A 14,147-nucleotide genomic window follows, 5' to 3' on the forward strand; every position below is an offset into this window, starting at 1 on the left:
TAATAGCTTTTGGCCTTAGCTTACTCTTGTTCCCAACTTGCTCTTATAACTTAAGTTAACCCATTTATATTAATCTATGTTCTGCCACATGGTTCATTATTGTTCAGTCTGAGACAGGGCTTCCCTGTGTAGCGTTGGCTGTCCTGGACTCTCTTTGTAGACCAGGCTGGCCTTGAACTCACAGAGATCCACCTGCTTCTGCCTCCCTAGTGCTGGGATTAAAGGCAAGCAGCCACCACTAGGTCTCCCGGCCTGGCTTCTTTCTCCTGGCCCAGCAGGTAGTTCCTCCTCTCCATTTCCCACCTGAGACCCATTCTTTCAGTCCTGCCCCCTCCCTCCTGCCTTTCCTATAGGACAGTCAGCTCTTCATCTGACCAATCAGAAGGTGTTGGAGGGAGTGTTTCCAAAATATGCTGCAGCCATGGGAATGACAGCACAAAGTCCAGTCTGTACTCAGCTCTCTGCTGGTACAGAAATCAGCATTTGTGCATGCAAGAAAAATCTTTATACAGTGCACAAAGACCACTCACTCCTCAATGGCTCAGCACCATCTCACTGGTCCCAGAAAAGAATCTCTTGAGCATGGCTGTCTTTTACTTCCTTTGTTTGTTTGGTTTGGTTTTTTTGGTTTTTTTATTTTTTTATTTTTATTTTTTTTCTTCTTCAAGACAGGCTTTCTCTGTGTGCCCATGGCTGTTTAGGAACTCACTCTCTAGATAAGGCTGGCCTCTAACTCAGACATCCACCTGCTTCTGCCTCCTGGGATTAAAGATGTGTACCACTACTGCCTGGTAGTGTTTTTTGTTTTTTGTTTTTTGTTTTTACTTTTCAGGGCCCAGCAGTCAGGAAAATGTTTCTTAGAATTATCCATCTGTTTCTTCCTTCCTTTCTTCCTTCCTTCCTTCCTTCGGCCAGCTCTTGCCTAGCGTCTAGGATTCAAAAAGGACAGACAGCTCAGCCTCTACAGACAGCAGCCATACTGGCAAAGGAGACCTGAAACTATTATCAAGAAACAGAAGGAAAACTTGGAAGGAATCAGAGTGCTGGGGAACATGGTGAAGGGACAGAGACAAGGCTAGCCCTGCTGCTGCTGCTGCTGCTGCTGCTGCTGCTGCTATAATTCCAACATGTGGAAGGCTGAGACAGGATGATTGTATGTTTGAGGCCAAACTGTGATACAGAGCAAGTCAAGAGACCCCCACCACCACTGTGTGTGTGTGTGTGTGTGTGTGTGTGTGTGTGTGTGTGTGTGTAGGGCAGGAGAGAAGGCTTAGCAGTTACAAAGCTCTGGCTGCTCTTTCAGAGGACCCAGGTTTGATTCTCACCTCCCACATGGTGGCTCATAACTATCTGTAATTGCAGCTCTAGGAGATCCAGTGCCCTCTTTTGGCCTCTGCGGCAACAGACACGCAGCTGATGCATGCAGGCAAAATACCCATAATATGAAATCAAATAAAATCTTACTGAGTAAATAAGTCTGAGTATGTAGCTCAGTGGTAGGACAGCTGCCTAGCATGTATTAAGAGTCTCAGCACAGGTAGAAAATAATCAGCTGCCAATCTAGAAACTCTTTCCCCAAGGAGAACAGAGCATCATTATTTAGTAAGCATTAAACAAGAATGTAAGATTCATGGCAGGCTATCACTAAAGAGGCTAATTACAAAAACAAGCTTTACCATATATATATAATATTATATATATTTATATATTATATATTACATATATTATATATAATTTTTATTTTATGTGTTCTTCCCGCATGTATGTCTGTGAAAGGGTGTCGGATCCCCTGGAACTGGAGTTACAGTTATGAGCTGCCATGTGGTTGCTGGGAATTGAACCCAGGTCCTCTGGAAGAGCAGCCAATGCTCTTAACTGCTGAGCCATCTCTCCAGACCTTTTTTTTTTTAAGGGCTTACTTATGTTTACTTTTCCGTGTCTGAGTATTTGCCTGCATATATGTCTGTGCACCACATGTACACAGTGTCCAGAGAGGTCAGACGAGGACATGGTTCCCTGGAACTGTTGTTACAGATGGTTGTGAGTCACCACGTGGCTACTTGGAACTGACCTCTGGTCTTCTGCAAGATGAGCAAGCACTCTTAACCACTGAGCCTCCTATCCAGCCCTATTTTTAGGGTATTTGGTTTGGTTTGGTTTATGTTATTTGGTTGGTTGGTTTTGTTCTCCTTCTCCCCGCTGTGAAGAAGTTCCAATTCTGATTTCTGTGGTGATTATATACATTCCCAGCAGCAATGTATAAGAATTTCTTTTTCACCGGGCGATGGTGGCACACACCTTTAATCTCAGCACTCAGGAGGAGGAGGCAGGAAGATCTCTGTGAGATCGAGGCCAGCCCGGTCTACAGAGTGAGTTCCAGGACAGCCAGGACTACACAGAGAAACCATGTCTCAAAACAAAACAAAAAAAAAAAATTCTTTTTCTCCACATCTTCATCAATATCTGCTGTCACTTATGTTCCTGGCGACAGCCATTCTTCCTGAGATGGCATGCAAATGCACCTTTAATTTGCCATTTACATTGTAGCCCATGGTTCAGCCATTAAAGGCTAGACTCACAACCAAAATATACGTTGTAGCCAAGTGTGTTGAATATTTTTTTCAATTATCTATTGACAATTTCGTCTTTTGAGAACTATCTGACCAATTCATTTGTCTATGTGCCAACAGATGATTTGGTATGGGGAGTTTAATTATTTAAAGTTCTTTGTATTATATATACAATTTCATTAGATGATTAACTGGCCAAATTTTCTCCCATTTTGTAGGTTCCACACACATGTAGAGACCACAGGTTGGACTTTACTTTCTGTGGTTGTTGTTTTGTTTTGTTTTTGACACTAGTTCTGGCTGGCCTGAACCTTGCTAAATAGACCAGGCTGGCCTCAAACTCACAGAAATCCACCTGTCTCTGCTTCCTAAGTGCTGGGACTACAGGTGTGCACCACAGTGTCCATCCACCTTACTTATTTTTTCTTTTTCTTAGATTTGCTTATTTTACATGTATGAGTGTTTTGACTATATATATGTGTGTGTGTGTGCACCATGTGCACACCTGGTACCCTCAGAGGTGAGAACAGAGCATCAGAGCCCCAGGAATGGGAGTTAACAGAAGGTTGTAAACTGTCATGTGGGTGCTAGGAACCAAACCCAGATCCTCTGCAAGAGCAACAAGAGTTCACCTCTCCAGCCCTCCCCTCACTTTGTTTTGGCAAGGGTTTTTTTGGTTGCTTGGTTGGTTGGTGGTTGGTTGGCTGGACCATCCCCCAACAGCTGGCTTTTTGAAACAGGGTCTCTCTGTGTCCCCTTGGCTGTCCTGGACTCTATTTGTAGACCAGAGAATCCACCTCCCTCTGCCTCCCTCGGTTCTGGGATTACAGGTATGTGCCACTGCTCCCAGCTTCTCAGCTCACTTTGTAAGCATGGTCTCTCACTGAGCCTGGAGCCCCTCGATTCAGCCTTACCAGGTGGCCAGTGGGCTCCAGGGGTTCATTACACGACCTCCCTGAACCCCTGCCCGGGAACAATGGGTACTGTGCCTGGCTTTTACACGGCTGCTGGGGTCTAATCATGGATCCTCGTGTTTACACGGCAGGCACTTTGCCAACTGAACCATCTTCCCTGCCCCGCCCCTTTTTGAGACAGAGTCCTAAGTAGCCCAGGCTGGCCTCAAACCTGCTATGCAAACAAGAATGACCTTGAATAATTTCTGATCCTCTGACATTCAGCTCCAAAGTCCTGGGATTGCAGGCGTCTGCCACTACACCTAATTTTTATGTCCTGCTGGGGATCCAACCCAGGCCTGTGCATTCTAGGCAGGGACTCTACTAACAAAACTACATCCCCAGGGGCCAAAGCCATTTTAATTCCATGCAACCACATTAGTCAATTCTTGGGATTGTTTCCTGCGCTATTGGAGCTTTTGTTTTGGTTTTTGTTCTTTGTTTTAGAAAAGCCTACATCTACTCCCCCCCCCCCCTCGGCGTACTGGCCTTGGGCTTAGAATCAAGTCAGGGGCAGGGTGTTCTTTCCTTGCCCCTTTTCCCCTCCTTCACTGTTATTACACTGTGGCCCAGAACAGTGGACCTGGTCCACAGGGTCCCATAGTAGCAGCTCAGCACCGTTTCAAAACCTCCATCCTTAGTCCTTGGGATACAAAGCTGCCCAAAAAAGGCTAGGACCTAGGGTTCTTACGGAGCCCCTGACTCTGGAGAAAAAGGGTCAAGAAAGAATATTAACCTCTGGGAGTGTATGGCCTGTCCCACAGAAGCCTCCAAATAACTAAGAGGACCTAAGACAGTAATTCTCAACCTTCTTAGTGTTGCGGCCAGTTCCTCATGTTCTGGTGATCCCCATCCATAAAATTATTTTTATTGCTACTTCATAACAGTAACTTTGCTACTGCTATTAATCATAATGTAAATATCTGATATGCAGGATATTGGCTGTGGGATCCTTGTGAAAGGGTTGTTTGACCCCTCTGTGGGTCCCGACCCACAGGTTGAGAACTACTGGCCTAAGGTCAAGCACATAGGAAGTGATTAAGGCAGGTTGCAAGATCAATACATGACTTCTTAGAGCTTACAGAGCGTTCCACACCAGTAACTATAGAGCCAGATCACGAACCAGGCCAAACCCTAAGGCTTCGCCCAGCTCCTAGGCACTCCGGAGTCAATCCATTCGCTCAGCCCTCCACTGCTCCTGTCGAGCTCTCGCCTCGATTGGTCGAGCCTGAACTGTCATGGCTGCGCCCGTGTAACCTGGAGCCACCGCGGCAGGGACGGAGGCAACGCGGACCTGCGGGGACAGGAGTCACCATGCTGCGGGCCGCATGGCGCGCGCTGAGCTCTGTTCGTGCCCAGGCAGTGGCACAAGCCCCAGTCTCTGTGCTTCGGGACGGAGGCAGCGCCTATCAGCCCTCAGCACGCTGTGGCCTGCAACCTCCGAGTGAGCAGGGAGCTGTGGGGCTGGAAGATGGAGGACACCTGACACCCGGAGACCTGAGCAGAGCAGTGGCAGGATGAGAAACAAAGGGTGGTGGCTAGCAAAGGGGTGACGAAGCGGGAGAGATGGAAGTAGGGCGCTCGTTAGGTGCAGGTGCACGCAGTCGGTGGTAGAAGCGTCACGCTGGGCTGCGTAAGGAAATGAGTCTCGACCCTTTTCTCTTCTGCATAGGTCTCCTGCATGCCGCCCGTGCGTACGCCACCCAGAAACCGAAACCAGGTAGGAGGACTCGGGCTGAGGCTTGAGGCAGAAGAGAGACCGCCAGGAAGCCTTGGGGTGGACAAGGAGACTGAGCAAAGGCCCCTACACCCACGTCATCTAGAGCCCCAAGCCAGAAGCCTTTGTTTGTGGGGAGCACGAGGAGGCAGGAGTGGGATATTAGTGAAAATGAGTGGGTGCTTGGCTGGCATCAATGACAACCTTCCTAGAGTGGAACACTTTTTATCTGCCACTCTGAGATGAAGGACGTAGTTTCTAATCCCAAGTTAGTATGCCGTAGGGCCCTCTGACGAACACATGTTACTTGAGGCAAGTTACTTTTTGTGGACCCGTGCTGAAATGAGTGGGTGTCAAAGGATCCGTTGGAACACACTGTTACTAGGATTCGATCGTGGTGGTGTGTGAAAAGCGCTCTTAGCCCTGTGCACAATAAACTGTAAGATAGGGGCTGGAGAGAGGCTCAGAGGTTAAGGTTAAGGAAGACTGCTCTTCCAGAGGTTCCTGAGTTCATTTCCCAGCAACCACAAGGTGGCTCACAACCATCTATAATGTGATCTGATGCATACTGTATACATAATAAAGAAATCTTTAAAAAAAAAAACCTGTAAGATATAATAGTATTTATTGCCATTAGTGTCCTTTGCATAGGGGCAGAACAGTGTCTGACTAGGGATGATAGATCTCATGGTTGGGCTGGACTGGGTTGGACTCAAACTCACTTCCAAGGGACACAGCAGGAAAGACCTGTACTGGATACTGACATTTCCCCTAAAGCCAGCTGCACTTCCTCTACCTCATTGTTTCATTCATGTGGTCAACCAGCAAGCTTCGTCAAGTGCTGACTGTAGGCCAGACCACGGACCAGACTGGCAATTGAGTGGCTCACACAAAGCCAAGTCCACTGCTGTCCCAGTGAGAAATCTGATAACTGTAGAACCAAGTGGGTCTGTGAGAAGTGCAAGCACAGGACATGTCTTGGGAAAGGCCGTCTGTTTGCCACATGAAAATATCAAAGCAGGTGCCCACGGGCTTGCAGAAGAGAAACTGAGCATTGATACGCCCATTGCCTTGTTGAGACCGTGGGTACTCCGCACACATTCAGGGAGGGAGGGAAGAGTGGAGCTGGGAGAAGGAGAGTTAACACTATTTTCCATCCCTCTATTTGACAGTCCAGCCCAGCCGAGATGATGAGCCACCCCCTACCACATTCATCAAAGAATACAAGGACATCATCCCCAGCATGGAAAAGTAAGCAGGAAGAAACCTTCTTGAGGATACAGTAGTTCCTGGGAGGGTGGGCAGGGAGTAGGAAAAGGGCGACTTAAAGACTTGGCCTATTATACTTGAAGCTTGGTCATGTGGAGCCCTGGGTGTGGTGAGCACTGGTAAGCGCCCTGGATGTGGTGGGCTCAGGTGGGCAGCTGGGGCAGCTGGTGATCACAGAGCTCAGCTGCCCTTTTCTCTCTGTACTCTGAGTGAAGACCTTGTACCAATAGATGCCAAACAACTAACATGCTCTACCGATCTTGGTAGAGATCACTCTTCTTTAACTTCAAAAAGCCCTGTAAGAGAAGAAATTGTGTCCTATTTGTACAGAGTATTAACTGCTCTGTATTACACATCTGAAAGACAGAACTAGGACTAGAGTCCAGAGCTGACAGGCACCGAAGCCCCGGTCCTCTGCACGGAGGGAGCTGGGCTGGCTCCACTCTTCCTTACTGTGAGTCTGGCTGTGTCTAGCTGAGGTGGAGCTCTTCCCTTTGCCTTCACTGAGATAAGGCCTGAACAGTCAAGCCAATAGCCCCAGTTATCTGGTTCTGTCTTCAGCCCAACAGACCAGAGCCATGTTGCCTTTGGGTACCTGAGAAATGACTACCGCTTCCAGAGAGCTGCATTCCTTCCAGAAGGAACTGTCATTGAAAATGAGCTAGAACACGTGCTCTTAACCACTGAGCCATCTTTCCAGTCCTTAGCTTTTTCCAATTTGTATTTGTTATTATTGTGCATGTGCGTAATGGAGGGAGGCCTCCTACCAAGCTCCCACGTGCAAATGGAGGACAGCTTCACACAGTCAGTTCTCCTTTACGACTTTATAGTCCCCATGGTCAGACTTCCACAGAAAGTACCTTTATACATCTGCCCAGCGCCATTCTTGATTGGGCAGGAGAGGTTTCAATTGTTGCTATTTATTTATGTGTATGTTTTGCTCACGTGTATGTTTGTGCACCACATGTGTGCCAGATACCTATATTGGTCAGAAGAGGGCATTGAGTCCCCCTGAACTGAAGTTTGAATGGTTGTAGCCACATATGGGGGCTGGAAAGTCCTCCCTAGCACACTACCCCTTCTAAGATACGCTCTCACTCTGCCCACTCTGCCATTTTGTTTGTTTGTTTGTTTTTCGAGACAGGGTTTCTCTGTGTAGCCTGTCCTGGAACTCACTCTGTAGACCAGGCAGGCTCCAACTCAGAGATCCTCCTGTCTTTGCCACCCAAGTGCTGGGATCAAAGGCATGCACCACCTTTTTTGGTTGTTGTTGTTTTGTTTTGTTTTTTCAAGTCAGGGATTCTCTGTGTATCCCTGGCTGTCCTGGACTTGCTTTGTAGACCAGGCTAGCCTCAAACTCACAGTGATCTGCCTGCCTCTGCCTCCTGAGTCCTGGGATTAAAGGCGTGCGCCACCATGCCCAGCCCATTCTTCTTCTTCTTTTTTTTTTTTTTTTTTTTTTTTTTTTTTGTAGTTTTTCAAGACAAGGTCTCTCTGTGTAGCCTTGGCTGTCCTGGACTCGCTTTGTAGACCAGCCTGGGCTTGAACTCACGGCGATCTGCCTGCCTCTGCCTCCCGAGTGCTGGGATTAAAGGCGTGCGCCACCATCGCCCGGCCATTCTTCCTTTTTAAACTACTGTAAAAATAGCATTTCTGGACAAACTAGATGACTCCATAGTTAGGAGTGTTGCCGCTCACCTAGAGGACACAAGTTCTGTTCCCAGCACTCATACCAGATCACCTAGAGGACACAAGTTCTGTTCCCAGCACTCATACCAGACAGCTCAAAATCACCTATAAGTCAGAGTCCCAGGGGGTCACACACCCTCTTCTGACCTCCACAGGCACTCAGGTGCCTATAGACATACAAATACATAAATTCTTTTTTTTTTTTTTTTTTTTTTTTTTTTCATAAATTCTTAAAGAGAAAAGCGTTTCTTCCCCTTCCAATACTTGTCTCGTTGCTCTGGTTTTTCTTCAGGGTTGATGATGTTGTGAAAAGAATCTTGTCTTTGGAAATGGCCAACAAGGTGAGTGCCTGTTCCACCCTGAGTCTTGGCTTTCCTCGGGCTTCTCCCTGCGAACTCCCTCCATCCCTGCATCCCAAGCTTCCCCAGTCAGAACGTTTATCCCACTGTCATTCCTTACCCAGAGAAAGCACCAGGAAGTTGTGCTCCTCCATTGTGCCTCTGACGACTGATAAACAGTTGGTGCACAGTAAAGCTGTTGTCTCAGGCACTGTTGGGTTTGGCTTGTTTCTGGGAAGAGGCACTGTGACCAAGGAACTCTTAGGAAGAAAGCATTTAAATGGGGGCTTGCTTGTAGTTTCAGAGGTTTAGTCCAGTATCATCATGGTGCCAGCATGGCAGCATGCAGGCAGACACCAGAGCAGCAGCTGAGAACTGAATCCTGATCCACAGGCAGAGAGAGACACTAGGACTGGCTTGGGCTTTTGAAAGGTCAAAGCCCTTCCAGGTGATTCACTTCCTCCAACAAGGCCACAGCTCCTAACCCCTCTCAAGTAGTGCCACTCACTGATGATCAAGCATTCAAACATACGAACCTATAGGGCTCCTTCTCATTCAAACCACCACAGATGTGTACATGAATGAGGAAGCAAGTATCTCTAGCCCTGGCCTTGGGCTCATGAGGATATGGATGGTCATGTGGTAGGCCAAGGTCATGTAACTCTACCCCAATTTTTCTGGGCCTAGATGCTATAACTGTAGCTTCCATTCAGGAAGGTCAGTCCTTAGAGAACCATAAACACAGATTTCCCCAAATTTCTTTCTCCAACAGAAAGAGAAGCTAAAAGTCAAGCAAGAACAATTGATGAACAAGATTGCGGAAAACCCTAAGGATTCTAGAACCTTGGAAGCTAAAAGTTGGTCCAGGGGCCCTTGGAAATTGGGGTACAGAGGAGTCTGCTAGCTGGTGCCTGGCCTGGGGCTCTTGGTGTGGCTTGGGAAGGAGAGAGGCATGGTGGGCTGGAACTCTAGATTCCAAGTTCAGTGATACCCTGCCCACTTCTCTGTGTGAAGTCTCCTATCTTCTCTGGAGTCTCTGCTTCCTAGTCTGGAGACAGAGATGGCTGGGGACAGGGCTGAAGTATTATTTCTTACCTTACGGCAAGACTAAGAAGCTGGAGACTATGCACACACCTTGGAAACAATCAAGCTAACATCATCGAGACTAGCTGTGGAGTGCTGCCATGCCCGCCAGCATGGAACATTTCCAGGTTCCTAGTTTGGTTTCCAGCTGGAATTGGCAATATCCCTCATTGGATGTGAAAGCCTGCCTCTTTCATTGAACCAGGGAGTAGCAGTGGGGTGAACTGGTGGCCTTATGCAGTGTCTGCATGCTTTCTTCCCGTTGGCCTACACTACAGCTTGTATTGCCTCTTCATCCTTTATGCCTCATTCACTTTTAAAAAATGTGTTAATGTTTATGGGTGTTTGGCCTGTGTTTATGTCTGTGAAGTATGTGCATGCGTGGTGCCAGCAGAAGTCAGAAAAGGGCTTCAGATCCCATTGAACTGGAGTTACAGACAGCTGTGAGCCACCATGTGCTGGGAATCAAACTTGGATCCTCTGGAAGAGTAGCTAGTAATCTTTTTGGGGGGAGGGGTCTTCGAGACAGGGTTTCTCTGTGTAGCCTTGGCTGTCCTGGACTCCCTTTGTAAACCAGGCTGGCCTCAAACTCACAGAGATCTGCCTGCCTCTGCCTCCCTGAGTGCTGGGATTAAAGGTGTGCACCACCACCACCTGGCCAGTAATTGAGTTTTTTGAGATCTTGCAATTCAGAGTGCTTTGGAATTTAGAGAGAATTATACTAAAGCGTTGGTGATTATTACTCCTTTGGTTCTTAAAAGAGGAGGTGGGCCTGGGCCTTCCTTCCGCTGTGCCCAACTCTCACCCTCTGTGGTTTGTGGTTTCAGTTGTTGCCCTGACTGTCAGGATCCGCAGTTATGAAGAACATATGCAGAAACATCGAAAGGTAAACCCTGGGCTTCACTCAGAACTAACCACAATGGCTAGGGGGAGGGGAGTCTGGGAGCAAAAGGTTCTTGGTCCTAAGAAGCCAGTGACTACGGTGCCAGAGGCCAGCCATGCATCAACTCTAGTAGGAAAACACTCCCTTCCTGCCTGCAGAGGGACAAAAAGAGCCTTACAGTGCTCACCAGTGGTCAAGGAAACAAACCGTAGCACAGCCAGTCTCACACATAGTGGGTACTTAATAATTTCTTTTTTTCCTAGACAGGGTTTCTCTGTGTAGCCCTGGCTATCCTGGACTTACTTTGTAGACCAGGCTGGCCCTGAACTCACAGAGATGCCCCTGCCTCTGCCTCCTGAGTGCTGGGATTAAAGGTCTGCGCCACTATACCTGACTTTAATAAATATTTTTTAAATGCATGGATAAATAGCTCTGTCACTTCTACTTAAAGTCACTGTGACTTTGGGAAGCTTATTGGTCTGAGCCTGTGTTCTCACATCTATAAAGTAGAAATCCTGCCACAGGGCTGCAAGGACTACAAGAACTTACACCAGCAGTTGGTATGGTGCTTAGCGCTTCTTTAAGGCCTTAACATCATCTGTGGTAAGCCTTAGAACTGTTTCTTTGCAATCTTCCAAAGGAGCAATGTCACCATGTCCTTTTTGTTTTTTGTCTTGTTTTGTTTTGTTTTAGGATTTTCGAGACAGGGTTTCTCTGTGTAGCCTTGGCTGTCCTAGACTTGCTTTGTAGACCAGGCTGGCCTTGAACTCACAGAGATCAATCTGCCTCTGCTTTCCGAGTGCTGGGATTAAAGGCATGTGCCATCACCCCAGGCTGAACTCTCCATTCTTTCACTTCAGCTGCCTGAGAGCTAAATTATAGGGTATGTGCCATCATACCCAACTACTGTGCGTGGTTGCTATTTTTTTTAGTAAGTATGCACTTGTGAACACAGACTGGTCTAGCCTTGAGTGCTCCCAGGAGCTGGCTAAGCATGCTGTTTGGAAATGACAGTTTTGCTCCATTGCAAAGGCCTTTACACAGCAAGACCTAGAACAGAAGATAAAGTAGCACATCTCGCTACTGAAGCTGACAATGTGCTAAGTGCTGGAGCAGTTGGGTGGATGGTACAGGGGATGCTGTGAGATTCGAAGTCAGACAAGTCAGTAGACCCAGATGACCTCAAGGTCACAGTCTAAAGAAGTCAAATAAGCTCTCTAAACCTTTATTTTCCTGTCTATGAACAATGACAATACGCCTGCAGAACCACAGTAATGACTGCATAAGATTGAAGGGATGGTTCAGTGAAATGATGAAATGACTATATATCGTTAATAGTAAACAATGTTACTACTTACAAAATACAAAAGTAAGAGTGAGTGTGATGGCTTAGGCAGGACGCTGGAAGCTAAGGCAGAATTGCCAGGTGTTTGAGTACAGCTGGGTTACAGAGTGAGACCTTGTCTCAGAACAACAAATAATAATAGTAATACAGATTCTTCTTTAGGACAAAGCCCACAAACGCCATCTGCTAATGAGCATTGACCGGCAGAAAAAGATGCTTAGACTCCTCCGTCAGACCAACTATGATGTCTTTGAGAAGACCTGCAAGGAGTTGGGGGTGGAATTTACCTTACCCCCTCTGCACTTCCAAAAGGTCCACCGCCGCTTCCTGGCCAAGAAGGCCCTGTGCATTCGGGTACGAATCAATATGGTTGGTTGCTTTGCTTGGCCTCCCTGGACTGAGGGGAAAGAGTAGAAGGGATAAGTTGTCTGTTTCTGTTTCTGACCAAGGCCAAGAACTGACCCAGGTCACCAACACATGGAGAAAGAATGAGGTTTCCATGGAGATAGTTCCCTCAGCCCAGCTCCAAATCTGAGGTTTTACATAAAATTACAAAGTCTTTTCCTACCCCCTCTCAACCACCAGGTTTTCCAGGAGGTACAAAAGCTGAAGAAGCAAAAAGCTGCTGCAGCTGCTGCCAAAAAACAAAATAACCAGGGGGTGCCAGAGAACCCTTCCAAAGCCCTACCAGAGGTGACCAAAGAGAACTAATAAAGTCTGTTCTGCCTTGAAGAGTGATGGAAGATGGACTAGTTTTTAGCCTGAGGAAGAGGAAATTATTATTATTATTATTATTATTATTATTATTATTATTATTATCATTTTATTATTTTATTATTATTATTATTATTTCTTCTCCTCCTCCTCCCCCTCCTCTTCCTCCTCCCCCTCTTCCCCCTCCTCTTCCTCCTCTTCCTCCTCCACTCTCTTTGTGGAGAGACCAGGCTGGCCTCAAACTCACAGCGATCCACCTGCCTCTGCCTCCGGAGTGCTGGGATTAAAGGCATGCGCCACCAAGCCTGGCTCAAGGAATTTCTTCTTCATCTGATTCTGGGATCTCAGAGGCAGGACTCCCTGCCATCACCCCAGAGGATGCAGTCATAGAAACAGATTATCAGGTGGCGTGTTTCAGAATGCTAATGCTGGCAGGGTAAGAGGGCAGCCTTACAAGTTGTCAACTAGTCGAGTGGACGGGGAGCACGCCAGTCATCTCAGCACTCGGGAGGCAAGGGCAGGCAGATCTCTGTGAGTTCGAGGCCAGCCTGGTCTACAAAGTAAGTCCAGGATAGCCAAGGCTACACAGAAAACCCCTGTCTCAAAAAGACCAAAAAAGAAAGAAAGCAAAATTTATGTTGCCCAGGAAAGAAATATATAAGAAAACTAGGCCATATCAGGATGGGGAAATGATGCCTGAGGCACGGAGTGCCCCTTGATGTGTTGGAGGAGGGGGAGGTGAGTGGGTAGAAAGAATCAGGTGGAGATGACTGTTCGGTGTCACCTCCAGGAACAATAAGGAAGGCCTTAATGAAATGGGCCTAGAGTGAACACCTATTTAGAGGTCCTGTGCTACAGGACCAGGTGCCCACCTTTCAGGAGACTTAGTGGGTAAGGAGAAAAGGCCATGCTAGTGGATCTGGCCTGCAGGAAAGGCACTGTTTTGAATGTTGCCTTGGGCACTTTATCTTGCCTAATATTCAAATCCTACCCCCACCCCCCCATAGGGTTTCTCTGTGGAACAGCTCTAGCTATCCTGGAACTCGCTCTGTAGACCAGGCTGGCCTTGAATTCAGAGATCCACCTGCCTCTGCCTCCCAAGCAAATGCCACCACCACCCAGCCTTAATATTCAAATCCTTTAATCTTCAAACCCCTCTCTCTTTGGGGGTAGGGGGCTACAGTTAGTGACAGGGTTTGTCTGTGTGGCTCTGGCTGTCCTAGAACTTGATCTGTAGACCAGACTAGCCTTGAACCAAAGATCTGCTTGCCTCCCAAAGGATTAAAGGCTTGAGCCACCATGGCCCAGCCTGATTGTCTTTCTGTTGAAAGCAGGCTTAGAAAGCTTAGACAACTTGTCCAAATTCACAAGTTGATTAGGGTTCAAGCCTAACTCTCTCTAGTTTTGGGCTGTGGTGGTGGTGGTGGTTTGTTTTTTGTTTTTTTTAAGATAGACTCCCAGTCCTGGCTATCCATAACTTGTTGTGTAGACCAGGCTAGACTCTGCCTACAAAGTGCTGGGATCAAAGGCTCAGCCAGCAGACCTTGCCCCTAGCTCTGTCTTGATTCCAAAGTCCATTTACAGTC

General features: G+C 47.4%; 1 protein-coding gene across 1 annotated transcript; it reads left to right on the forward strand.

Annotated features, from left to right (window-relative positions):
* The first annotated feature begins 4,752 nt into the window (after positions 1–4,752).
* On the forward strand, positions 4,753–12,583 carry Mrps15 (mitochondrial ribosomal protein S15). The gene is made up of 8 exons (XM_051171885.1): positions 4,753–4,967; positions 5,196–5,243; positions 6,413–6,491; positions 8,491–8,539; positions 9,309–9,393; positions 10,447–10,505; positions 12,010–12,201; positions 12,433–12,583. The coding sequence occupies exons 1-8, from the start codon at positions 4,838–4,840 to the stop codon at positions 12,556–12,558; spliced, it is 768 nt and encodes a 255-aa protein (XP_051027842.1). The 5' UTR covers positions 4,753–4,837; the 3' UTR covers positions 12,559–12,583.
* Positions 12,584–14,147: the final 1,564 nt, after the last annotated feature.

The sequence above is a fragment of the Acomys russatus genome, chromosome 29 (genome assembly GCF_903995435.1).
Source record: "Acomys russatus chromosome 29, mAcoRus1.1, whole genome shotgun sequence".
NCBI classification, from domain to species: Eukaryota; Metazoa; Chordata; class Mammalia; order Rodentia; family Muridae; genus Acomys; species Acomys russatus.